Source organism: Canis lupus, chromosome 4 (assembly GCF_003254725.2).
Source record: "Canis lupus dingo isolate Sandy chromosome 4, ASM325472v2, whole genome shotgun sequence".
Classification (NCBI taxonomy): domain Eukaryota; kingdom Metazoa; phylum Chordata; class Mammalia; order Carnivora; family Canidae; genus Canis; species Canis lupus.
This window is the reverse complement of record NC_064246.1, coordinates 18038186-18063757: the sequence shown is the minus strand read 5'-3', so window position 1 is coordinate 18063757 and position 25572 is coordinate 18038186. Positions and strand designations below refer to the sequence as shown.

At 36.6% G+C, this 25572-nt stretch overlaps 1 protein-coding gene across 4 annotated transcripts in view; it reads left to right on the top strand.

The window, feature by feature from the left end:
• Positions 1-25572, top strand: part of CTNNA3 (catenin alpha 3) — a 1671697-nt gene that overhangs the window by 1332036 nt on the left and 314089 nt on the right. For all 4 annotated transcript variants that reach the window (XM_035715351.2, XM_035715352.2, XM_049108978.1 and 1 more), the window contains one exon: positions 16897-17048. In XM_035715351.2, the coding sequence (XP_035571244.1) occupies positions 16897-17048 (152 nt within the window). The remainder of the gene's footprint in view (positions 1-16896; positions 17049-25572) is intronic.

The window sequence follows — 25572 nt, the reverse complement described above, 5'->3', positions numbered from 1 at the left end:
CGTTTCATTGCATTTGTATCTTTGGGGTAAATCCCCAACAGTGCAATTGCTGGGTCGTAGGGCAGGTATATTTTTAACTGTTTGAGGAACCTCCATACAGTTTTCCAGAGTGGCTGCACCAGTTCACATTCCCACCAACAGTGTAAGAGGGTTCCCTTTTCTCCGCATCCTCTCCAACATTTGTTGTTTCCTGCCTTGTTAATTTGCCCCATTCTCACTGGTGTGAGGTGGTATCTCATTGTAGTTTTGATTTGTATTTCCCTGATGGCAAGTGATGCAGAGCATTTTCTCATATGCATGTTGGCCATGTCTATGTCTTCCTCTGTGAGATTTCTGTTCATGTCTTTTGCCCATTTCATGATTGGATTGTTTGTTTCTTTGGTGTTGAGTTTAATAAGTTCTTTATAGATCTTGGAAACTAGCCCTTTATCTGATATGTCATTTGCAAATATCTTCTCCCATTCTGTAGGTTGTCTTTGAGTTTTGTTGACTGTATCCTTTGCTGTGCAAAAGCTTCTTATCTTGATGAGTCCCAATAGTTCATTTTTGCTTTTGTTTCTTTTGCCTTCGTGGATGTATCTTGCAAGAAGTTACTATGGCCGAGTTCAAAAAGGGTGTTGCCTGTGTTCTTCTCTAGGATTTTGATGGAATCTTGTCTCACATTTAGATCTTTCATCCATTTTGAGTTTATCTTTGTGTATGGTGAAAGAGAGTGGTCTAGTTTCATTCTTCTGCATGTGGATGTCCAATTTTCCCAGCACCATTTATTGAAGAGACTGTCTTTCTTCCAATGGATAGTCTTTCCTCCTTTATCGAATATTAGTTGCCCATAAAGTTCAGGGTCCACTTCTGGGTTCTCTATTCTGTTCCACTGATCTATGTGTCTGTTTTTGTGCCAGTACCACACTGTCTTGATGACGACAGCTTTGTAGTACAACCTGAAATCTGGCATTGTGATGCCCCCAGATATGGTTTTCTTTTTTAAAATTCCCCTGGCTATTCGGGGTCTTTTCTGATTCCACACAAATCTTAAAATAATTTGTTCTAACTCTCTGAAGAAAGTCCATGGTATTTTGATAGGGATTGCATTAAACGTGTATATTGCCCTGGGTAACATTGACATTTTCACAATATTAATTCTGCCAATCCATGAGCATGGAATATTTTTCCATCTCTTTGTGTCTTCCTCAATTTCTTTCAGAAGTGTTCTATAGTTTTGAGGGTATAGATCCTTTACATCTTTGGTGAGGTTTATTCCTAGGTATCTTATGCTTTTGGGTGCAATTGTAAATGGGATTGACTCCTTAATTTCTCTTTCTTCAGTCTCATTGTTAGTGTATAGAAATGCCACTGACTTCTGGGCATTGATTTTGTATCCTGCCACGCTACCGAATTGCTGTATGAGTTCTAGCAATCTTGGGGTGGAGACTTTTGGGTTTTCTATGTAGAGTATCATGTCATCGGCGAAGAGAGAGAGTTTGACTTCTTTGCCAATTTGAATGCCTTTAATGTCCTTTTGTTGTCTGATTGCTGAGGCTAGGACTTCCAGTACTATGTTGAATAGCAGTGGTGAGAGTGGACATCCCTGTCTTGTTCCTGATCTTACGGGAAAGGCTCCCAGTGCTTCCCCATTGAGAATGATATTTGCTGTGGGCTTTTCATAGATGGCTTTTAAGATGTTGAGGAATGTTCCCTCTATCCCTACACTCTGAAGAGTTTTAATCAGGAATGGATGCTGTATTTTGTCAAATGCTTTCTCTGCATCCAATGAGAGGATCATATGGTTCTTGGTTTTTCTCTTGCTGATATGATGAATCACATTGATTGTTTTACGGGTGTTGAACCAGCCTTGTGTCCCAGGGATAAATCCTACTTGGTCATGGTGAATAATTTTCTTAATGTACTGTTGGATCCTATTGGCCAGTATCTTGTTGAGAATTTTTGCATCCATGTTCATCAGGGATATTGGTCTGTAATTCTCCTTTTTGGCGGGGTCTTTGTCTGGCTTTGGAATTAAGGTGATGCTGGCTTCATAGAACGAATTTGGAAGTACTCCATCTCTTTCTATCTTTCCAAACAGCTTTAGGAGAATAGGTATGATTTCTTCTTTAAACGTTTGATAAAATTCTCCTGGGAAGCCATCTGGCCCTGGACTCTTGTGTCTTGGGAGGTTTTTGATGACTGCTTCAATTTCCTCCCTGGTTATTGGCCTGTTCAGGTTTTCTATTTCTTCCTGTTCCAGTTTTGGTAGTTTGTGGCTTTCCAGGAATGCGTCCATTTCTTCTAGATTGCCTAATTTACTGGCGTATAGCTGTTCATAATATGTTTTTAAAATCGTTTGTATTTCCTTGGTGTTGGTAGTGATCTCTCCTTTCTCATTCATGATTTTATTAATTTGAGTCTTCTCTCTCTTCTTTTTAATAAGGTTGGCTAATGGTTTATCTATCTTATTAATTCTTTCAAAGAACCAACTCCTGGTTCTGTTGATCTGTTCCACAGTTCTTCTGGTCTCGATTTCGTTGAGTTCTGCTCGAATCTTTATTAACTCCCTTCTTCTCTTGGGTGTAGGATCTATTTGCTGTTTTTTCTCTAGCTCCTTTATGTGTATGGTTAGCTTTTGTATTTGAGTTCTTTCCAGTTTTTGAATGGATGCTTGTATTGCGATGTATTTCCCCCTTAGGACTGCTTTTGCTGCATCCCAAAGATTTTGAATGGTTGTATCTTCATTCTCATTAGTTTCCATGAATCTTTTTAATTCTTCCTTAATTTCCTGGTTGACCCTTTTATCTTTTAGCAGGATGGTCCTTAACCTCCATGTGTTTGAGGTCCTTCCAAACTTCTTGTTGTGATTTAGTTCTAATTTCAAGGCATTATGGTCCGAGAATATGCAGGGGACAATCCCAATCTTTTGGTATCGGTTCAGACCCGATTTGTGACCCAATATGTGGTCTATTCTGGAGAAAGTTCCATGTGCGCTTGAGAAGAATGTGTATTCAGTTGAGTTTAGATGTAAAGTTCTGTAGATATCTGTGAAATCCATCTGGTCCAGTGTATCATTTAAAGCTCTCGTTTCTTTGGAGATGTTGTGCTTAGAAGACCTATCGAGTATAGAAAGAGCTAGATTGAAGTCACCAAGTATAAGTGTATTATTATCTAAGTATTTCTTCACTTTGGTTAATAATTGATTTATATATTTGGCAGCTCCCACATTCGGAGCATATATATTGAGGATTGTTAAGTCCTCTTGTTGAATAGATCCTTTAAGTATGATATAGTGTCCCTCTTCATCTCTCACTACAGTCTTTGGGGTAAATTTTAGTTTATCTGATATAAGGATGGCTACCCCTGCTTTCTTTTGAGGACCATTCGAATGGTAAATGGTTCTCCAACCTTTTATTTTCAGGCTGTAGGTGTCCTTCTGTCTAAAATGAGTCTCTTGTAGACAGCAAATAGATGGGTCCTGCTTTTTTATCCAGTCTGAAACCCTGCGCCTTTTGATGGGGTCATTAAGCCCGTTCACATTCAGAGTTACTATTGAGAGATATGAGTTTAGTGTCACCATGATATCTATTCAGTCTTTGTTTTTGTGGACTGTTCCACTGAACTTCTTCTTAAAGGGGAATTTTAAGAGTCCCCCTTAAAATTTCTTGCAGAGCTGGTTTGGAGGTCACATATTCTTTTAGTTGCTGCCTGTCTTGGAAGCTCTTTATCTCTCCTTCCATTTTGAATGAGAGCCTTGCCGGATAAAGTATTCTTGGTTGCATGTTCTTCTCATTTAGGACCCTGAATATATCCTGCCAGCCCTTTCTGGCCTGCCAGGTCTCTGTGGAGAGGTCTGCTGTTACCCTAATACTCCTCCCCATAAAAGTCAGGGATTTCTTGTCTCTTGCTGCTTTAAGGATCTTCTCCTTATCTTTGGAATTTGCAAGCTTCACAATTAAATGTCGAGGTGTTGAACGGTTTTTATTGATTTTAGGGGGGGATCTCTCTATTTCCTGGATCTGAATGCCTGTTTCCCTTCCCAGATTAGGAAAGTTTTCAGCTAGAATTTGTTCAAATACATATTCTGGCCCTCTGTCCCTTTCGGCGCCCTCGGGAACCCCAATTAAACGTAGGTTTTTCTTCCTCAGGCTGTCGTTTATTTCCCTTAATCTATCTTCATGGTCTTTTAATTGTTTGTCTCTTTTTTCCTCAGTTTCCCTCTTTGCTATCAACTTGTCTTCTAGGTCACTCACTCGTTCTTCCACCTCGTTAACCCTCGTCGTTAGGACTTCTAGTTTGGATTGCATCTCATTCAATTGATTTTTAATTTCTGCCTGATTAGCTCTAAATTCTGCAGTCATGAAGTCTCTTGAGTCCTTTATACTTTTTTCTAGAGCCACCAGTAGCTGTATAATAGTGCTTCTGAATTGGCTTTCTGACATTGAATTGTAATCCAGATTTTGTAACTCTGTGGGAGAGAGGACTGTTTCTGATTCTTTCTTTTGAGGTGAGGTTTTCCTTCTAGTCATTTTGCTCAGTGCAGAGTGGCCAAAAGCAAGTTGTATTGGGAAAAAGAGAAAAAGAGAGGAGAGAAAGAAGGAAAGAAAAGAGAAAGAGAAAAAAAAAGGGAAGAAAAAGAAAAAAAAAAACGAAAAAAAAAAAAAAGAAGAAAAAGAGAAAGAAAAAGAAAGGAGAAAAAAAGGGGGTGGGGGAAGGAAACAAATCAAAAAGCAAAACAAAACAAAAACAAAAACAAAAACAAACAAAAAAAGAACCACCGGGGAGTATCTTCTGATTCTGTGTACTTTAAGTCCCTTGGCTTCTCCTGGAAGTTGTCCGTCTAGCTGGTCTTCTGGGGGAGGGGCCTGCTGTGCTGATTTTCAGGTGTTAGCAGTTGGGGGAGCTGCTGTGCCCCTGCCTGGTGCAGGGCTCGGTGGGGGTTGTTTACCCCGTGAGGCCGCAGGAGGAACAGCCCCAGTGGCGGGGCAGCTCTGGAGCCCTGGATTCAGCCCCCGCAGGAACTCCAGAGCTCTCCGTCTGCAGGGCCTGGAGGCTCCGGGGCGGGGCCGCTGATGTGCTCAGCTGGGGCAGGAGCGTCCTTGCGGTCCTGGGCCCTCCCGGCCTCTGCCTGTCCCGGGGGAGGCCGGATCCTGGGCTGTGTCCCGGCGCCCTGTGCTCCGGGGCCTGCGCTGTTGGATTCGCGCTCCCGGGCCGCGCAGCCCCCTCCTCGGAGCCGCCGCCCAAGTCCCTCCGAGCTGCTCCTGGAACCGCGCAGCCCCCTCCGCACGGAGCCTCTTCGTCTGCCCGAGCCCCCCCGAGCTGCTCCCGGGGCCGCGCAGCCCCCTCCGCGGAGCCGCCGCCCGAGCCCCTTCAGCTGCTCCGGGTCCCGCCGGTCCCGCCGTGCGCGCTGCAGCCCTTAGGGAGCTCGGCGCACTCTCCTGGGCGCGCAGTTGCTGTTACTGTCCCCGGGAGCCCGAGGGCATCCTCGCCCTCCTGGGTCCTGCTCCAACTCCCCGCGAGCCCCTTTCCGCCCGGGAAGGTTGGTGCAGCTCCTGCGTCTCCGGGTCGGGGCTCTCCTGTCCTGGGGACACTCGCCCCGGCCTCAGCCCGGCTCCTCGCGGGGCCCCTCCCCCTTGGAGGCCTTTGTTTCTTTACTTCTTTTTCCCCGTCTTCCTACCTTGATAGAAGCGCGAACTCTTCTCACTGTAGCATTCCAGCTGGTCTCTCTTTAAATCTCAGGCCGAATTCATAGATTTTCAGGATAATTTGAAGGTTTTCTAGGTAGTTTGGTGGAGACAGGTGATTTGGAGACCCTACTCTTCCGCCATCTTGCCTCCTCATTTCACAATTGACATTTTTAAAAGTGCTTTAAATCTACTGAAGAGTTAATAAGTGTTACTATCATTAATTTAAAAGTAAACTTAGAGAAATATTTGAGAGTATTTTGAAATCTTAAAAAAAAAAGGCAATCTATGAGTTGACCTGATTGATAGATGCATCCTTAGACTCATACAATGTTGTGTTATTTTAGAAACATTTTGCATGTAAGATAGTCTATTTTTAAATATTTTTGTGCTTTTCACATTTTTTCCAGATTAGAGAGATAATTTACAAAAAAATGTATTTAAGATGTATGACATGATGTTTTGATATATATACATAGTGAAAAGATTACCACAATCAAGATGAATAAAGTGTTCATAACTTCACATGGTTACCTTTTCCTTTTCTTTATGATAGTGAGAACAGATAAGATCTACTCTCAGCAAATTTCGACTACTATACAATGTAGTAGTATTAGCTATAGTTATTATACTGTACACTGGAACTTCAGAATTTACTCATCCTGCATAACTGAAACTTGTACCCTTTGGGCAACATCTCCTCATTTCCTCTACATCTCAGCCATTGGCAACCACCATAATATTCTTTACTCCTATGAGTTCAATTTAAATTGTACATATGAGTGTGATCATGCTGTATTTATAACCATACTATTTTCCATAATGGATATATCAATTGGCTTTTCTCTAGCAATGCAAAAGAGTTTCCTTTTCTCTTCATACTCACCAACACTTGTTATCGTCTCTCTTTTTGATATTAACCATACTAATAAGTATGAGGCATATGATTTACATTTTCTTGATATTTAATGATCTTGAACACCTTTTCATATACCTATTGGCTATCTGTTTTTCCTGGAAAATGTTATTCAGCTCTTCTGTTCATTTTTTTCTGTTTATTTTTTTATTGGTTTTGTTTACTTACAATGGAGTTGTATACATTTTTTTATATATTTTGGATATTAACCCTTTATCAGATTATAGTTTGTAAATATTGTCTCCCATTCCACAGGTTTTTTTCACCTTGTTTATCATTTCCTTTCTGTGTAGTTTTTTAGTTTAATGCAATATCATTTGTCTGTTTTCACTTTTATTACCTGTGTTTTAGTGTCATATCCAAAAAACCATTGCTAAGACCAATGTCAAGGAGTTGTTTCCTTGTTTTCTTCTAGTAATTTTATGGTTTCAAGTCTTATATGTCTTTAATTCATGTTGATTGTTTGTATATGGTGTGAAATAAGGGTCTAATTCCATCTTTTTGCTTTTGGGCTTTCAGTTATCCTAACACCATTTATTAAAGAGAATATTCATGCCTCATTGTGTGTCCTTGGCAGCTTTGTCAGATCAGCTTCCTGGAGATGCATAGGTTTATTTCTGGTTCTCTGTTCCATTCCATTGGTCTATGCCAGTGTACTGTTTTGTATTGTTTTTTAATTACTGAGGTAAAATTGGTATATGTTAGTTTCAGGTGTACAAAATAATAATTTAATATTTGTATATACTTAAAAGTCTAGTTAACATTCATCATCCCACAATTGACCTTCACCCTTTTCACCCACCCATCAAACCCCTTCCCCTCTGATAACCAATAATCTGTTCTCTGTATATGAGTTTTGTTGTGCTGTGTTTGTTCATGTGTTATGTTTTTATAGATTCCATATATAAGTGAAATCATAAAGTATTTGTCTTTCTCTGATTTATTTCACTTAGCATAATACTCTCCAGGCCCATTTCTGTTGTTGGAAATGACAAAGTTTCATACTTTTTTATGTCTGTGTAATATTCCATCGTATATATACATCACATTTTCTTTATCTATCATCTATCAGTGGACAATTAAGTCGCTCTCATATCTTGGCTATTGTAAATAATACTGCAATGAACAGAGGGCTGCATATGTCTTTACAAATTAGTGTTCTCATTTTCTTTGAGCAAATACTCTCTGTCCACTTATAATAAATTGTTTCTTTGGTGTTGAATTGCATGAGTTTTTTTATGTTTTGGATACTAACTCCTTATCAGATATATTATTTGCAAGTATGTTCTCTAATTTAGTAGATTGCCTTTTCATTTTGTTAATTTCCTTTGCTGTGCTTTGTAGTTTTATGCAGTCCTACTTGTTTATTATTTCTTTTGTTGGCTTTGCTTTTGGAGTCAGATGCAAAAATCCAATGCCAAAATCACTATCAAGGAGCTAACTGCCTATGTTTTCTTTTTTTGTGGTAAATATTTAATATATAAATATTAGAGAACATACTACTGCACAAGCACTGGGCCAAGTGGGAAATCAAATGTCAAATGAAAATATTTCTTAGAACAAAATAAAAAGAAAACACAATATTCCAAAGCCTATGGGATGCTGCAAAAGTGGGTATTAGAGTGAAATTTATGCTAAAAAGCTTAAGAAAAAAAGTTCAAATAAACAACATTATACCACAAGGACTAGAAAAAGAAGAAACTTAGCCGAAATTTAGTAGAGGAAGGAAATAATAAAGAAAAGTCGGAAACAAATAAAATAGAGACCAGAATAAAGAATAATACAACATTAAGAGTAATGGCCAGTTTTTCTAAAAAATAAAATTAGCAATACTTTAACTACATTAACTAAAAAAAGAGAGTGAGGACTCTAAAACCAAGAAATGGAAGAGAAAATGATACAACAGATAACCATAGAAATACTGAGTGTGATAACAGATGACTAGAAACAATTACATACTAACAAATCAGATAACTTAGAAAAAAAAAACAGACAATTTCTAAAAATGCACATTATTGAATCCTGAATCCAAGAAATAGGAAAACTTCTTAGACCAGTAAGAAGGATAAAAGTTGAATTAGGAATCAAAAAACTCCCAGTACAAAGAAGCCAAGACCACATGGTTTCATTGGTGAATTCTACAAATATTAAAAAAAAAAAAGTGGTTAATGACCATCTTTATCAAAATCTTACAAATAGTATATTAGAGGGAACATATGCGACATTATTCCATGAAGCCAGTGCTTCCCATGATACCAAGCAGTATAAAAACAATACAAGAACAAAAAAGTAAAGTTTGTCCGATATAAGTATTGCTACTCTTTCTTTTGACATCAATTTGCATGATAAATGTGTCTCTACCCCCTCACTTTCAATCTGCAGCTGTCTTTCGGTTTTATAGGTAGTATATAGATGATTCTTGTTTTGTTTTTGTTTAAGGAGATAGAAGTTTATTGAATACATCACAAGGGAGTGACAGGCAGGACAGCAAAGGAAAGGCTATTTGCTGACTTTTTTTTTTAAGATTTTATTTATTTATTCATGAGAGACAGACACACACACACAGAGAGAGAGAGAGAGAGGCAGAGGGAGAAGCAGACTCCATGCAGGGAGCCCAACGTGGGACTCCATTCCGGGTCTCCAGGATCACGCCCTGGGCTGAAGATGGCACTAAATCGCTGAGCCACCCAGGCTGCCCATTATTTATTTATTTATTTTATCCATTCTGACACCTTATGTCTTTTAATTGGAGAATTTTATTTATTTACATAGAAAGTAATTATTGATAGATGTGTATTTATCTCATTTTACTCCTGTTTTGTCATTATTTCTGGAAATTTTCTCTATCCCTTTCTTGTCGCTGTCACTTCTGATCTCTTTGCACTCAAGGGACCTCTTTAATATTTCTTGCAGGGCTGGTTTAATGGTCATGAACTTCTTCAGTTTTTGTTTGTCTGGGAAACTCTTGATCTCTCCTTCCATTCGAATGATTGCCTTGCTGGATAGAATATTCTTGGCTGCAGATTTTCCCCATTTAGCCCTATGAATATATCATGTTACTCCCCTCCAGCTTGCCAAGCTTCTGTTGAGAAATCTCCAGCTAGCTTTATGGGTCTTTCCCTGTAACTTAAGGACTTCTTTTGTCTTGCTGCTTTTAAGATTTTTTTCTTTATCATTGTATTTTGCAAATTTAATCACAATATGTCTTGGTGTTAGTCTGCTTTTGTTGATTTTGATGGGAGTTCTCTGTACATACTGGATTTGGATGTCTGTTTCCTTTCTCAGATTAGGGAAGTTTTCAGCTAAAATTTTGTCAAATAAACCTGTCTCCTTTACTTTCTCTTCTTGTGGGACTCCTGCCATATGAATGTTATTACACTTGCTGGAGTCACTGAGTTTCCTAAGTCTGTTCTTGTATTGCATAATTCTTCTTTCCCTTTTTTGTTCAGATTCATTATTTTCCATTATTTTGTTTTATTTTTTTATTTTTTTATTTTTTATTTTTTTATTATTTTGTTTTCTATGTCACTAATTCATTTCTCTGCTTTCTCCAGCCTGCTGTTCATTGCATCAAGCCCATTTCTTGTTTATTGCATTCTTCTTCTCTGGGATTTATTCTTTTTTTTTTTTTTTTTTTTTTTTTAATCTCTGTTGTAAGAGTCATTAACATCTTCTATTCTTTTCTCAAGCCCAGTTAGTATCCTTATGATTGTTGCTTTCAATTCTCCATCAGGGATGTTACTTATATCTGTTTCACTTAGATTTCTGGCCTTATCTTGTTCTCTCATTTGGGATAATTAGCTCCATCTTGGCATTTTGTCTAAGTCTCTGCCTTTTTCTACATGTTAGAAAAGCCAGTTATGTCTCCTGCTCCTAAATGTAACAGCCTTACGAATTAGAAATCATGTAGTGCTTAGGCCTGGACTTTCAAGGAGTGTGTCTCTCTGTGTGCTGTGTGAGCTCTGCTGTTTTATTTTGGTTGCTGTATCCTTTGGGCCAGTCTGCAGAGGCTTTCATTGTCTACTGTGGGCAGTGTTTGGTCTGTGGCCTAAATGTGGTGAGTTTTAATGAGGTATGCTCTGGTCTGCTTGTGAAATGAGAACTGACACCAACTCCATGAGAACTGAGACTCTGCAGAATTCTCTGGTTAGGAGACATGGTGTGGGCAGGGAGTTTTGTTGGTCTTCTGAGAGAGGATCCCACCACACTGGGACTGAGGCAAGCTTGACTGAAAAGGGCAGTCCCACCAGAGCACAGGGGGGTGAGTCTTGGTCTAAGTAGTTTAGGTAGTCAGTGCTGGTGGGGTGTTACCTCCTGCTGGTGGTTCTGTGTTTATGCTGAGGGGTAGGGAGGGAAATAGTACTGTTCCCAAAGAGGCATCTCTGTGAATGCCGCCTCCCCTGGAAACTGAGTGCAAAACCTCCCCGCTGTGTGCTTCAGGTGTTCTTCAGACCAGTTTCCACTCTGTCTGCCACCAGGGTTGTTTGCTTGCCTTCTTTCTAGGAGCAGGCAGCACTTGGGGCTCAATCTCAGCCAAGCCCACTAACTCCAGGCCTAAGCCCTGCTGGTTGCAAGAACTCAAGAAATTCAGCCCCTCTCATATTCCAAGCCAATGGAAAAGCCATTGTGTATTCCCCATGCTTTCCTCTCTCCTTCACCTTTCTTCATGTTCAGGACTCCCTTTCCTCTGCAGCAGCTGCAACAATCTGTTTCTCCCCTAAACCACATCTCCGTACTTCCTTCCTTTTCCCATCTGGCCTCTACTCTCCCTTTAGTTGTGAAATTTGTTCTGTCAGTCTTCAGGTCAGTTTCTGGGTTATTTAGGATGATGTGAGTTATCTAGCTGTGTTCATGAGAGATGAGCCTAGACTCCTCCTACTCCTCCTCCATCTTAGGAAATTCTAATCACTTCTGTTCTGCCTATGTTTTCTTTAGGAGTTTTATGGTTTCAGGTCTTACATTCAAGTCTTTAATCCACTTTGAGTAAACTTTGTGTATGGTGTAAGAGAGTGGTCTAGTTCCATTCTTTTGCATGTAGTTGTCCAGTTTTCCCAGCACCGTTTATTAAAAAGATTGTCATTTTCCCATTTTATACTCTTGGCTTCTTTGTTGTAAAGTAATTGGCCATATATGTGTGGGTTTATTTCTGAGCTCTCTATTTAATTTCATTGATCTATGTGTCTGTTTTTATGCCAATACCATACTGTTTGGATGATTATAAATTTGTAGAATAGTTTGAAGTCATAGTGTGTGACACCTTCAGCTTTATTCTTTTTTCTCAAGATCATTTGGTCATTCAGGTCTTTTGTTCCAAATTTTAGATTTCTTTGTTTCTGTGAAACATGTCATTGAAATTTTGATAGGAATTTCAATGTATGTATAGATTGTGTAGCATGGACATTTTAACAATATTAATTCTTGCAATTCATGAATTTGGATTATTTTTCCATTTATTTATGTCATCTGAAGTTTCTTTCTCATCAGTATCTTGTAGTTTCAGTGTACAAGTCTTTTACCTCCTTGGTTAAATTTATTCCTAGGAATTTTATTCTTTGTGGTGCAATTATAAATGGATTTGTTTTCTGAATTTTTCTTTCTGCTAGTTCATTATTAATGAGAAATGTAACAGTCTTTTGAGTATTTGATTAGTATACTTGATTTTGTATCCTACAATTTTACTGAATTTATTTACTGAATTCATTTTAACAGGTTTTAGTGGAGACTTTAGGTTTTAGTGCAGACTTTACGTATGGTATCTTGTCATCTACAGAGAGTGACAGTTTTACTTTTTCCTTACCATTTTGAATGCCTTTTTATTTCTTGTTCTTGTTTGATTATTGTGGCTAGGATTTTGAATAATATGTGAGTAAAAGTGGTAAGAGTGGACATCAATGTCTTATTATTGATCTTAAGCTTTTCATCATTGAGTATGATGACTGTGAGTTTTTCAGTATGACTTTTATTATAGGGATGTATGTTCTGTCTATACCCACTTTAGGAGGGTTTTATGATAAATAAATGTTAAATTTTATCAAATGTTTTTTGTGTATCTGGAGATGATCATGATTTTTATTAATATCATGTGTCCCATAGATTTTGGATTTTTATATTTAGATTTCATAATCTCAATGTATTTTTCTTTAATTTACCCTTTGATTTCTTCATTGATTCATTGGTCGTTCTGTAGTGTGTTGTTTAATATCCACATATTTGTGATTTTTCCTGTTTTCCTCTTGAAATTGATTTCTAGTTTCATATCATGGTAGCAAAAAAGATGATTGATATGATTTCATTCTTCTTAAATTTACTGAAACTTGTTTTGTGGCCTAACATGTGATTTATCCTAAAGAATGTGCCATGTGCATGCAAGAACAATGTATATCCCTGCTATTGGATAGAATGTTCTGTATACACCTATTAGGTCTATCTAGTCTAATGTCCTCTTTAAAGCTTTTTTTTTTTTATTGATTTTTTTTTTTTTTTTTTTTGTCTGGATGATTTATCCACTGATGTAAATGGGGTCATTAAAGTCCTTACTGTTCATGTGTTGCTGTCAAAGTCTTCCTTTAAATTTGTTAATATTTGCTTTATATATTTGGTATTCCTATGTTGGTGCATAAATATTTATAAATGTTCTATCCTCTTGTTGGATTGACTTATTTGTCTTTATGTAACATCCTTCTTTTTTTTTTTTTTTTTTCCTTTATTATGGTCTTTGTTTTGAAGTCTGTTTTGTCAGATACAAGTATAGCTACACCAGCTTTCTTTCTGTTTTCACTTTCCTGGAATGAAAATTTTCATGGAATACTTTTTTTTTCCATCCCTTTGCTTTTACTCTGTTTATCCTTAGATTTGTATTTAGTGTCTTCGAGGTAACGTACAAATGTATCATTTTTTTCATCCATTATCCACTCTTTGATTAGAGAATTTTTTTCACTAACATTTAGTTATTGATAGGTATGACTTATTGCCACATGTTTAGTTATTTTCTGGATGTTTTTGTAGTTCCTCTACATTCCTTTCTTCTTTGCTTTCTTCCATTGTGGTTTGGTGACTCTTTTGTGTTTTGTTTACATTCCTTTATCTTTAATGTATCTAATATAGGTTTTAGCTCCAAGGTTACCATAAGGTTCACATGTTTTAAATTGACAGAAACTTAAAGTTGAAGGTATTTTAAATCCCTGCATTTTTATTTTCCCATCAACACATTTTATGGTTTTGATGTCATATTTTACATTTTTTAAAAATTTGTACATCCCTTAACTAATTACTGTAATTTTAGTTAATTTTACTACTTTTGTCTTTTAACTTTCATACTAGCTTTAAGAAGTCCCTTTAACATTTTTTATAATGCTGGTTTAATGTTTACAAGATCCTTTAGCTTTTTCCTGCCTAGAAAACTTCATCTATCCATCAATTCTGAATGATAGTCTTACTGAGTAGAATATTTTTGGTTGGAAGTATTTCCCTTTCAGTACTTTGAATATATCATACTATTTCCTTCTGGTCTGCAATATATCTGCTGAAAAATCATCTAATAGTCATATGAGGATTCTCTTGTATATAACAAGCTGTTTTTCTCTTACTTCTTTTAAGATATTTTTCTTAATCTTTAACTTCTGACATTTTACTTATAATGTGTCTTGGTGTTGATACCTTTGGATTTATCTTCTTTGGAACTCTTTGTGCTTCCAGGACCTGGACATCTCTCTCCTTCCCCAATATAGGTAAGTTTTGAAAGATTATTTCTTCAAATTTATTTCTGTCTCTCTTTTCCTTCTGGAACTCCCGTAATGAAAATATTATTCTGCTTGATGTCCATAGGTCTCTTAAGCGAACTTCACTTATTTTTTTTGCTACACTCCTGAAGTGAGTTCCTCCACTGTCCCATCTTACAGATTACTGATCCATTCTTATCCTTCCTCTGGTCTACTGCTGAGTTCTTCTTATATATTCTTTCAGTGCAGTTACTGTATTCTTCAGTGCCATGACCTGTTTGCCACCTATATTTTCTATGTCTTTGTTGAAGTTTTCACCGTGCTCATTCATTCTTCTTTATGAATTTGGTGAGCATCTTTATGACCATTACTTTAAATTTTTTAACAGATAGATTAGTTATCTCTGTTTCATTAAGGTCTTTCTCTGAGGTTTTGTTTTGTTCTTTTGTTTGGAGCATATTCCTCTTTTCCCCATTTTGCTTTACCCTTTATGTTTGTTTCTATGTATTATATGAAACAATGATTTCTTTCAGTTTTGAAGAAGTAGCTTGTGAGCATCTCAACGTTGCCCTGAGCTTGGTTCTCCTGAACCTTTTTGATTGTCTCAGTACCCTGATTTTGTTGTTGTTTTGGCTTATTCATTCTTGATATGTTCCAATTATTGAGGGTGTGCCAAGACCTGTCAGTATACCAAAGAGAATGAACTCAGTCAGCACCTAGTTTCAAATGACTGAAAGAAAAATTCTTAGGCATCAGTTTTTATTGTATATAAACGTATATAGTCCTCTGGGACCACAATTGTATACCCATCTATCTCCTGGGCTAGAAGATCTGGAGGTGTCCCCTGGTTGACAGTTGCAAAAATTGAAGTTCAGATGAGTCTATGAGCGCCTTTCTGGAGATATCTGTAAGCTTTGGTGAATCCAAAGAAGGGTGCAAAGCCCATGGCTTTAGTGAGGGCAGTAAAGAGTAAAGGGCTGGGGACAGGGTACATCTGCAGCTTTAAAAATGCTAGAAAAGCGTGCTTGGGTGGGCACATCCTTGGCTTTAATGAGTCTGTGTCCTCCCACACCCACCTGTGCTAGCAAGTTAGAGAGAGGGTAAAAATATGGTTATCAGTGCCTCCATCCTCAAAGAACATCCCAACTTGTTCCTCTGCCTCTGGTAGATATTTTAAGATTAGCAAATAAATCTCCTTCACTTGTCTTTCAGCACCTCTCAAACTGCTTCCTTTGCACTGGTCCTGGGATGAGTGAGTCCAGGACTATCCCCTTGAAAGTGGTATCTGAGATTCTACAGTTCCTTGGGTCCTCTGAGTGTAAGCCCCATTGGTTTCTAAGGCTAGATGTTTAGGGAGCCTCATCTCTCTGGTGCAGATCCTAAAGGTTAGGATGCCTGATATGGAGCTCAACTCCTCACTCCTTAGGGAGAAACTCTGGACCCATGAAATTTCCTTCCTATTGTGCAGGTAGGATTTTGGAGAGACTGCATCTCTGCCTCTCCTACCTGTCTTGATGTGGTCCTTTTATTCCTTGTTGTGGAGAGAGCTGTTTAGCTAGTTTTTAGTTCTTTTTCATTGTGAATTAGTCCACATATAGCTATAGATTTGGCGTGTCCATGAAAGGAAATGAATTCAGGGTCTTCCTATACCACCAACTTGGAACATCTGTCCCCCACCCCCCACTAATCTCTTTGATGATAGGGGAAACATTTTAGTGAAAGAAAGTTTATGGTGGGGATCCCTGGGTGGCGCAGCGGTTTGGCGCCTGCCTTTGGCCCAGGGCACGATCCTGGAGACCCGGGATCAAGTCCCACATCGGGCTCCCGGTGCATGGAGCCTGCTTCTCCCTCTGCCTATGTCTCTGCCTCTCTCTCTCTCTCTCTCTGTGACTATCATAAATAAATAAAAATTAACAAAAAAATTAAAAAAAAAGAAAGTTTATGGTGTTTTTATTATTTCTATAATAGAGTTACTACCTTTGATTAAATTTCTTATATTTAGCAACTCAAATGCTTTTTCCATTTAAATATGTTTATGTTTATAATTTCAGTTTTTAACACATCAATTCTTTTTGGTAATTTCTTGGGGCTTATATTGGATAGGATAAGAAATGATTATATGGTTCTAGCCTTGGTAGAAACAAAAATGACATACAGGAGAAAGATAATCTTTTTTTTTTAAGATTTATTTATTTACTCATGATAGATGTAGAGAGAGAAAGAGAGAGGCATGAGACACAGGAGGGCGGAGAAGCAGGCCCTACACCAGGAGCCCGACGCGGGACTCGATCCCGGCACTCCAGGATCGCTCCCTGAGCCAAAGGCAGGCGCCAAACTGCTGAGCCACCCAGGGATCCCCCAGAAAGATAATCTTTTAAACATTTCTATAAAAATGTATTTTATTGTCTTTGATTCTTTTTACTTTTCAGAGATCCAAAATTATCTTGCCAAAATGTTTTGTTTCTTTACATCAAACAATAATTAAAATTCTATTAACCAAATATTTATTTAAAAATGTGTCTCATATTTTTTATGAAACTCCAGAAATCGGAAAATGCAAACAGGATAATCTTCTCTATCATATTAATTTTAACAGCAATTCCTGAGTTTGTAACACAAGTGAATATTGCCTTGGAAGCCTTAAGTAAAAACTCTTTGGATATATTTGATGATGATCAATTTGTGGACATCTCAAAGAAGATCTACGATACAATTCATGATATCAGATGTTCAGTCATGATGATTCGAGTAAGTTTGCTTTGCTTTCTATTAAATTATTGCAATGCTCTTCGCCATCTGGAATGCTTGGAATGAATGCAAGAAATATTTTATTTCTATTTCATAATGTCAATGCTGAAATCCATTAGAACTTTAGAAATTCATATGTATCCCTGAAGTCAAATCTACTGTCACAAACAACACTTTCACTTATGTATTTGGTTATAACTTATGCAAATGAGCACATTTAACTGCTGTGTGTGCAGAAATGATAGGATTCCTTGTGTTCAGAATTCACTGAGGTGTCACATAGCATGATCAGGAGCCAAATAAAAATACATAAAGTATTTTGCTTTCTTTTCTTGAATGGAAAAGGATCTTTCTCATCACTGTATTGAAATTGGTAGGAAAATATGTCTAAAATAGGATGTTTCTAGGGCCAAACCCTCTCATACCAAATTATAGACTCAGACTATTCTGTAAGAAATTTCACTTGGAGCTGACAAGAACAACAAACACTTGAACTGTCCCAGTTTAGGAGTTGTCTATTTGGGAGAATATATGCCATCTTCTTAAGGGTGAAAGTGAGCCATTTATTGTGGGCATATATACTGCATACACAGAGATCAGGATTGTTTGTTTTTACTTAAATGTTAATGTGGAGTGCTTTAAAAAATTGATTGAAAAAACAGTGGAGGTTTTCTGAAAAATGCACTTAATGTAAATATATGGGTTTTTTTTTTATCAGGCAGACCCTGAGCCAAAGATTTGTGTTACCATTAGTCTATTTAAGAGAAAGTAAGACCGAAAAAATGAGGTAGGGAGGGGAAGTAAACCAGCAAAATGTAATTATGCATCACTACTGGAAACTAGGGCACAATCCTGCTGGGGAACTTTGGACAATCCTATAGAATGCTCCTCAGAATTACCTTACCTGAGGTGAGCAAAACCCAGTTTATCCACCTATTCATCCTTGATTAAAGGCTATTCCTCCTCAGAGGTTACTTCAGTCTCGTGGCCAAAAAAAACAACCCTCAGGCAGAGTGGCAGGTGCTTGCAGTAAGAAGATTCAGTAGGAATGGTGAGTGTAATTTGTTAAGTATGAATAGAGTTTAATTTGAAAGCCTTCAGATTTAAGCATTAGTGAAACTATAAAGGTGGAACTGGAAGTGCTGAGGATATATGGGCAGAGCACCAATAGTATCTGACTGGCTTGAATGTTACAGTTAGGTTACATGGAGAGATTCATAAAAATGGAGTCATTTGGGGATCTTGTAAGGAAAAGGGCCAACAAAAGTTGAAGACACTGACAGGGCAGATGAATGCTTATGAAAGAAATTCTAAGAGAAAATCTAAAGGTGTCAAGATGTAGGATCTATCACTTCAGAGCATGGGAAAACCCAAGAGCAAACCAATAATACATATAAGAGAGAAACACACATATCTATTCATGAACATCCAGGAGGTATTTGTTCATATGTAATTGAATACTGTGGCACTTACCAGTACTATGTCTGAGCTACAAAGTACCTTTTCAAATATTTTCTTCTAACAAAGGATTTTAAACCTTATCCATGTGGACTAGTGGATTAGTAATAATCCAAAACTGGGAAAATAGGTAGAACTGGGAGAGAAACATTGAGTGAAGACATATGAATTTCAGGAAATAGTCTTTCCAAGTAAAACACTTGCATTTCCAATATTCCAAGGTGAATATGTGAGAAGATGAAACCAGTGAAATAGCTTAGGTGAACCAGGGTAGGAAATGATTTTTTTTCCCTGAAAAACCTATCTAGGGATGAAAAAGTCTTGTAATTTCTCCCATTTGTATGTTTTAGTATCTAAAAATTTCCTTATTATCAAAATAGCTTACTGATTGCAAATCAAATTATCTTTCCATTATTTCCATATATCTTTCATATCCAGCAGTCTTCTGTAGGGCAAGATAACAATTATTGTAATTATTTAACAGCCTAGAGGGCAGTAATTTCCCCCATACTCATCTCTTTCTCAAGGTACATACTTCAATTTATTTTAAACTTTTCCTCATAGGAATAATTTAGTATTTTGTTTTCTTTACTAGTCCTTATTTAACTTTTCAACAAAATTCTCAAATGCGACTATCAAAAAGTAAACTCTAATTATAGCCTGTCCAAAGTCAAATAAAGTGGAAGACTTGTTCTTATGTTATTGCCGATAATACAGTCAACTGCTGTGAACTTATTTTTCTCCCTCTTAAACACCACGATTATTGGATAGACAGTGATTTCCTTTTATTTATTTGTTTTATCCTGTTGTTACCTGTATATTCTTCTCCATTTTGACTTGATATGTTTGCTTTTGGTCATAAATCCTTATCCTATAAAGTTTTTAATATTTTGAAATGATTTTTCATATAATTTATCAGGTTTTTTTTAAATTTGGTTGTGATTGTACCTAAATTAGCATCAATTAGAAACAAGAGATTATAATCTCTAGATTATAATCTAGATTACTAATCAAAATGTTGACTTATATTAACCCTTCCTCTGACTGTAATCTCTGCTAGACAGCTCCCCTTAAGGATCTTAGTGTCAGGGGATCTTAGAAGCTGACATTCCATCCAATGGAGAACATACTGGTAAGTGTATGGTTTAGTAAGAATGTCCTCTGAATTTTGAGGTAGAGCTATTCTTCTTTCAAACACACTTTATGACCTAAAGTAAATAAGTAAAATGTATTAGAAAGAGCTGCTGCACTTGAAACCATGCAGGTGAATCCAGGGACTCATGTGCCTGCACACCCAGTTCCTTAGGCAGCCTCTAGGGAAGCTTCTATGGAACTTCTACAAGGATTCCTTGGAGGATGATCCATAAATCTGTGTACTTAACAGCTGATTGGATTATATGTTGAAAATAGAAGTCTAAATCAGGTGCAATTAATGAAAATCTTTTTTTCCCCTTGAAGTCTATCTCTTCATCATAGAAGATAATAAAATTGATCTGGTGTAATCTTCTCTTTATAAGGTCAAATTTAATGCTGACCAATATTCCAGTCTTAGAACTATGAAACATTTGATGCTTTTTCAAAGTACCTAAAGAGTGTCAAGATTAAGGCAATATGTTTATAATTATGCAAGTTCAAGGAGGGCTAGGCTATGCTCTTGAGAGTGTCTGTGAATATTGTGGAATCCTTTGCTATGCCTGAATTTTCAAGAATGCTCTCAGTGCTCTGAAACAATAAAATACTAACCTGAAATCAGTGCCTGAAATTTTACAAATAGTTTTATAAAAATACAACGGTATCTACCTTAATATTTATTTTGGAGAATAATTATGTTAGTAACTGTTCAGATTGCTTTTAAAATTCCTATGTGAAAATTCTGTGAAATTTAATATTACTCTCTCCACTGGATTCAGCTTGTGGGCAAATAAGTTTATTGAACCTCACTCCTAACAACCCTAGAGAGAAGGGAGTGTTAAGTGTTTATTATTTTTTTGGTGTTTAATATCGATGTATAAATTTTACAATTCTTAAAAGTCCACAAAATAGTTAAGATTAAAGCAAGTCACAAATCTCACTAACCCTCAGTTTCTTCCTTTGTAAAACAAACTTTGTATTAAACCTACATCAAAAAATTATTATGCTGACAAAATGAGCTGATAGAAATGAAGTGCTCAGTAAATAGTAGTCTTTTATAAGAAAGTAGCTATGATTGCTATTACCATTATGAATAATGCTAGAACTACTGAAGCTGCTTATTACTTTTTTATATTTTGAAGAATATTACCTATAGAAGTTGTAGAATTGTGTCTGCAGGTCAACATGAAACTAAAGCCCAAAAAATACCTTAAAAGGTGAAGTTCTGGGATCCCTGGGTGGCGCAGCGGTTTGGCGCCTGCCTTTGGCCCAGGGTGCGATCCTGGAGACCCGGGATCGAATCCCACGTCGGGCTTCCGGTGCATGGAGCCTGCTTCTCCCTCTGCCTGTGTCTCTGCCTCTCTCTCTCTCTGTGACTTATATAAATAAATAAATTTAAAAAATATTTAAAAAAAGGTGAAGTTCTAAATAAAGAAATATATTTTTTCTAAAGTTTTGTTTTATAAAGGATATTTAATATGTTTATTATCTTAATTATAGATTATTTATTTATTTATTTACTTATTTATTTATTTATAGATTTTATTTATTCATGAGAAACACATAGAGAGAGGCAGAGACATAAGCAGAAGGAGAAGCAGGCTCCCTGCTGGGACCCTGAGGCAGAACTCAATCCCAGGACCTGGGGATCATGCCCTGAGCTGGACACAGATGCTCAACCACTGGGCCAGCAGGAGTCACTGAATTATAGATTATTTAATTAAAATTGTGTCTTTGAGCCTATATTACTTTAAGCTAGCATATAATTCTATATATTGTTTTTATTAATGTCTTGAAATGTGCAAGGACTTGGTTCATCTTTTTGGGAAATGTGCTTAACCAGAAATAGATGTTAAAAAGGGCAACATAATTGAATTGTGAGAAAAAAGGGTGGCCAGCAATGAAATGTTCTCAAAAAGAGGAAAAGATTCAGCAAAAATTCAGCCTTTCAAAAGGTATTCAGAATGTGGGCTTCATATATTTTTGTGTGAATTTTCATATGTGATTTATCAAAAGTACATTTTCTAAACCAAATGTGAAGATTTTCAGGACTACCACTAACAGATCTTCTTTGTTAGTTGTCTAATTTTATATTGCAGAGAACAAGAATATATTTTGGATATGTTACTTGCTGAAAGTTAATTTTTGAAGAAACAAAGGAAAATAAAATAAATAAAAAACTATTTACATGGCCCAGTTTCCATGAACCATTTCTATATGAATCATTTACATGACCCCTATAAATGGAACACAGCTCAGTATATAACTTAAGCTTATATAGCCAGAAAAAACATTTTTCTCTTTTACAAAAATAATTGATTTTTTAGAGAGAGAGTGCAATAGCAAGAATAGGGGGAGCACCGAGGGGCAAAGGGAGAGAGAATCTTAAGGAGGCTCCACACTCCAATGTGGAGTCCAATGCGGGACTCTATCTCATGACCCTGAGATCATGACCTGAGCCAAAATCAAGAGGCCAAGGCTTAACTGACTGAGCCACCCAGGTGTCTCAAAAAACCACTTTTTCTGATTCTACTGTACTTACAGGAGTTGATAAATGACTTTCACTGGAATTATTTACAATTTTCTTAATTTAGATTACTTCCATTGTCATAATTTCTTGGAATATTTTATTGCTCTCCATAACTTCTTTTCAACTAACCTCAAAAAATTATTTTGCATTATATGTCTTCTAGACCAAGCTGCTGTTTGTTTCTTTGAAGTCTCACACTCAAACTATAGAAGGAAAAGAATCTGATGGCGTCATTCACTAACTAATATAGAATGTTATCTTATACAACTATAATTCTATTGAATTAGGTTCACAAATGAAATCATGAGAAGAATTTTGTGCAAAACCAAGACATGTGTTCAAGTATCAGTTTTATGTGTTATCATTTAGTTTGTTACTTTACATGATATTAGTTTCTTTACTCTAGAGGGAAATGAAAGCATACTATTTAATTACTACTTTCAACCATCATTGCACTTAAAAATGAAGGAGTAAACATTGTTCCCTAAGACTGGAAACAAAGTGAGAATGTCCATGCTCCAGTGCAATGAATATTGTAGGTGTCCTAACCAGTACAGTATATCAAGAAACAACATAAAAAGTATTCATATTATAAGGAAAAAGTAAAACTGTCTCTATTTGCAAATTATATGATCAACTACATTGAAAATCCTTTAATAAAGTTACAACAGAAAAATCCCACCCTAGTAGAACTGGTAAGTGAACTTAGGAAAAGGTAAAGAAATAAAAGGATAAGGGCAAAATTAATGAAATAATAAAAATATAATAGAGAAATACAATGAAACTCAATATATGTATTTCTATTTAATCACAACTAAAAATTAGAAAACATATTTTAAAACTAAAATATATTAGCATTGAAAATAACAAAATAAACTTATTGATATTTTTAACATACCTACAAGATTTATACTTTTAAAATTATGAAATATTATTAAGAAAACAGAAATTTGGAGAGATTTATCATACTTTTAGAGTGGAAGACTCAATATTATTAAGGTGTCAAGAATATTCAAATTCTTTTTATTTTTTAAGGATTTTATTTATTTATTCATAGAGACACAAAGAGAGAGGCAGAGACATAGGCAGAGGGAGAAGCAGGCTCCCCACAAGGAACCTGATGCGGGACTCAATCCCGGACCCCCAGATCACACTCTGAGCCAAAGACAGATGCTCAACTGCTGAGCCACCCAGGTGTCTCAAGAATCTTCACTTTCATTCACAAATTTAATGCTGTCCTAAACAAATTCCCACTAGACTCTATTATGAAAATCTGTAATCTAAGGTAGTTACTTGAATGTATACTCATTTGTCAAAATTTATCAAACTATACACTTAAAATGGCAGGTAAACTACATGGAAAAAGTTGATTTAAAAAATAAAGAATGTTTTACCCAATAGTCAACACCTGAGAAATCAGGTAATTTTATTTAGATAAAGTCTTATCAAATGTATTAATTAGGACTAATTTAAAAGGCCTGCCTAAACCACTGAAAATGCTAACATTTAGAATATTATAATAAAATGAATACCTTTATAATTTATAAGTGATTATTTGTCAAATATTTCTAATGTATGGGTCCTCTTTTGTTGATTTTTTGGGAAGAATTTATTTATTTATGAGAGACACACAGAGAGAGGCAGAGACATAGGTGCTTGGTGTTTGAGCATGGTTGAGCATCTGCTTTGGCTCAGGTCATGATCCCAGGGTCCTGGGATGGAGTCCCACATTGGGCTCCCCACAAGGAGCCTGCTTCTCCCTCTGCTTGTGCCTCTGCCTCTCTCTGTGTGCCTCTCATGAACAAATAAATATTAAAAAAATAAATTATGTATTATCTCAAATCAGGGGGTAGCAAACTTATGGCCTTTGGCTGCATTTAGTTGACCCTCTTATTTTGTATGGCCTATGGGCTAAGAATGATTTTAATATTTTAAGTAGTTGAAAAATTCAAGAGAAGAATAATATATTCTGACATGCGAAAGTTATGTGAAATTCTAATTTTAGGAACCACACCAATAGATACCTCTTTGCACTATAATGGCAAGGTTGAGTAATGGCTAAAGAAACTATGGCTCACAAAACCTAAAACATTTACTGCTTGGTGCATTACAAAAAAAAATTTTATTGACCCTTGTCTCAGATAATCTATTTTGGCTTTTTACTAACACTTTTTTTTTTTTTTTTAAATCTTACTTATTTACTCATAAGAGACACACAGAGAGGAGCAGATATAGGCAGAGGGAGAGGCAGGCTCTCTGTAGGGAGCCTGATACAGGGATCATGCCTTAAGCCAAAGGCAACACTCAACCACTGAGCCACCAAGTGCCCGTCTTTACTAAAGTCTTGACTGGGTTTTCCAATGATCCAGTTGCCCCTTTACTAGTTTTCCTGCATAAATCCAATCATCCAAAATATTTGAATATTAGAACTGTCTTTCCTTTAAAATTCCTTGAGTCATGTGACCACCCAATGCAACTTCTGCTAATCCTTTTTATTTTTCCCATAGTAGGGTCCCGGGCACTTTTCTCCACCCTCTTTTCCACTGTCATCATTTTTATTCTTCTGGGTGCTCTCAGTTTTTTACATTTTCTTTTGCAGGTCAAACTATCTGTGCTTTTTTCTTTGCAAACTTTGTACTAATGCCCTGTGACTTTGCAAAGACTGCTTTAGTTTCTAGGATTCTCCAAAGACTGTAAGGATTTTTTTGCATTCCTCTTAGTATTTGGCATCATTTTTTCAGCAAGTAAAATTAAACCTGACCTGTGATTATTATACATTTAGAAATTTGATTTTTGAGATTTGTGGGGTGTTGTAATTCATCAACTTCATTCAACCACTTCACTTTTTCTCTTTTTTAAGATTTATTTGAGAGAGAGTACAAGCATGAGTTGAGGGAAGGGAAGAAGGGAGAGAGTCTTCAAGCAGACTCCTTGCTGATCATGGAGCCTGACTTGGGGCTCCATCTCCATGACCCAAGAGATAATTACCTGAGCCAAAACCGAGAATTGGATGCTTAACTGACTGAGCCACCCTTATTCAGCCGCCCTTATTTTATCTTTTCTTATGTTATAGTAGTAACAATTTTTCTAAGGATTATTGGATTAAAAATGAATTTTCATAAAATAAGTACTTGGTAAGTGACTTTAACATCCAGGAATTTAGGGTGAGTATATGCTTTATTTTCCTTAGGACACATTTGTATTATACTCCCCTTTACTCTCACACATGTCCAATTTGAATGATAAAGTGTCATGTTCATCTAGTTACTAGGCCCTGATTATACTGCTTGAGGCCCTGTGGTGAATCACCTCCACCCACTGGGTGATGCCCACAGTGTTGAGGTACTAATGATCACATTTCGTTATCAAGCCCATTTTTCCAACCCTAGGGAGCATTTTGTCTCC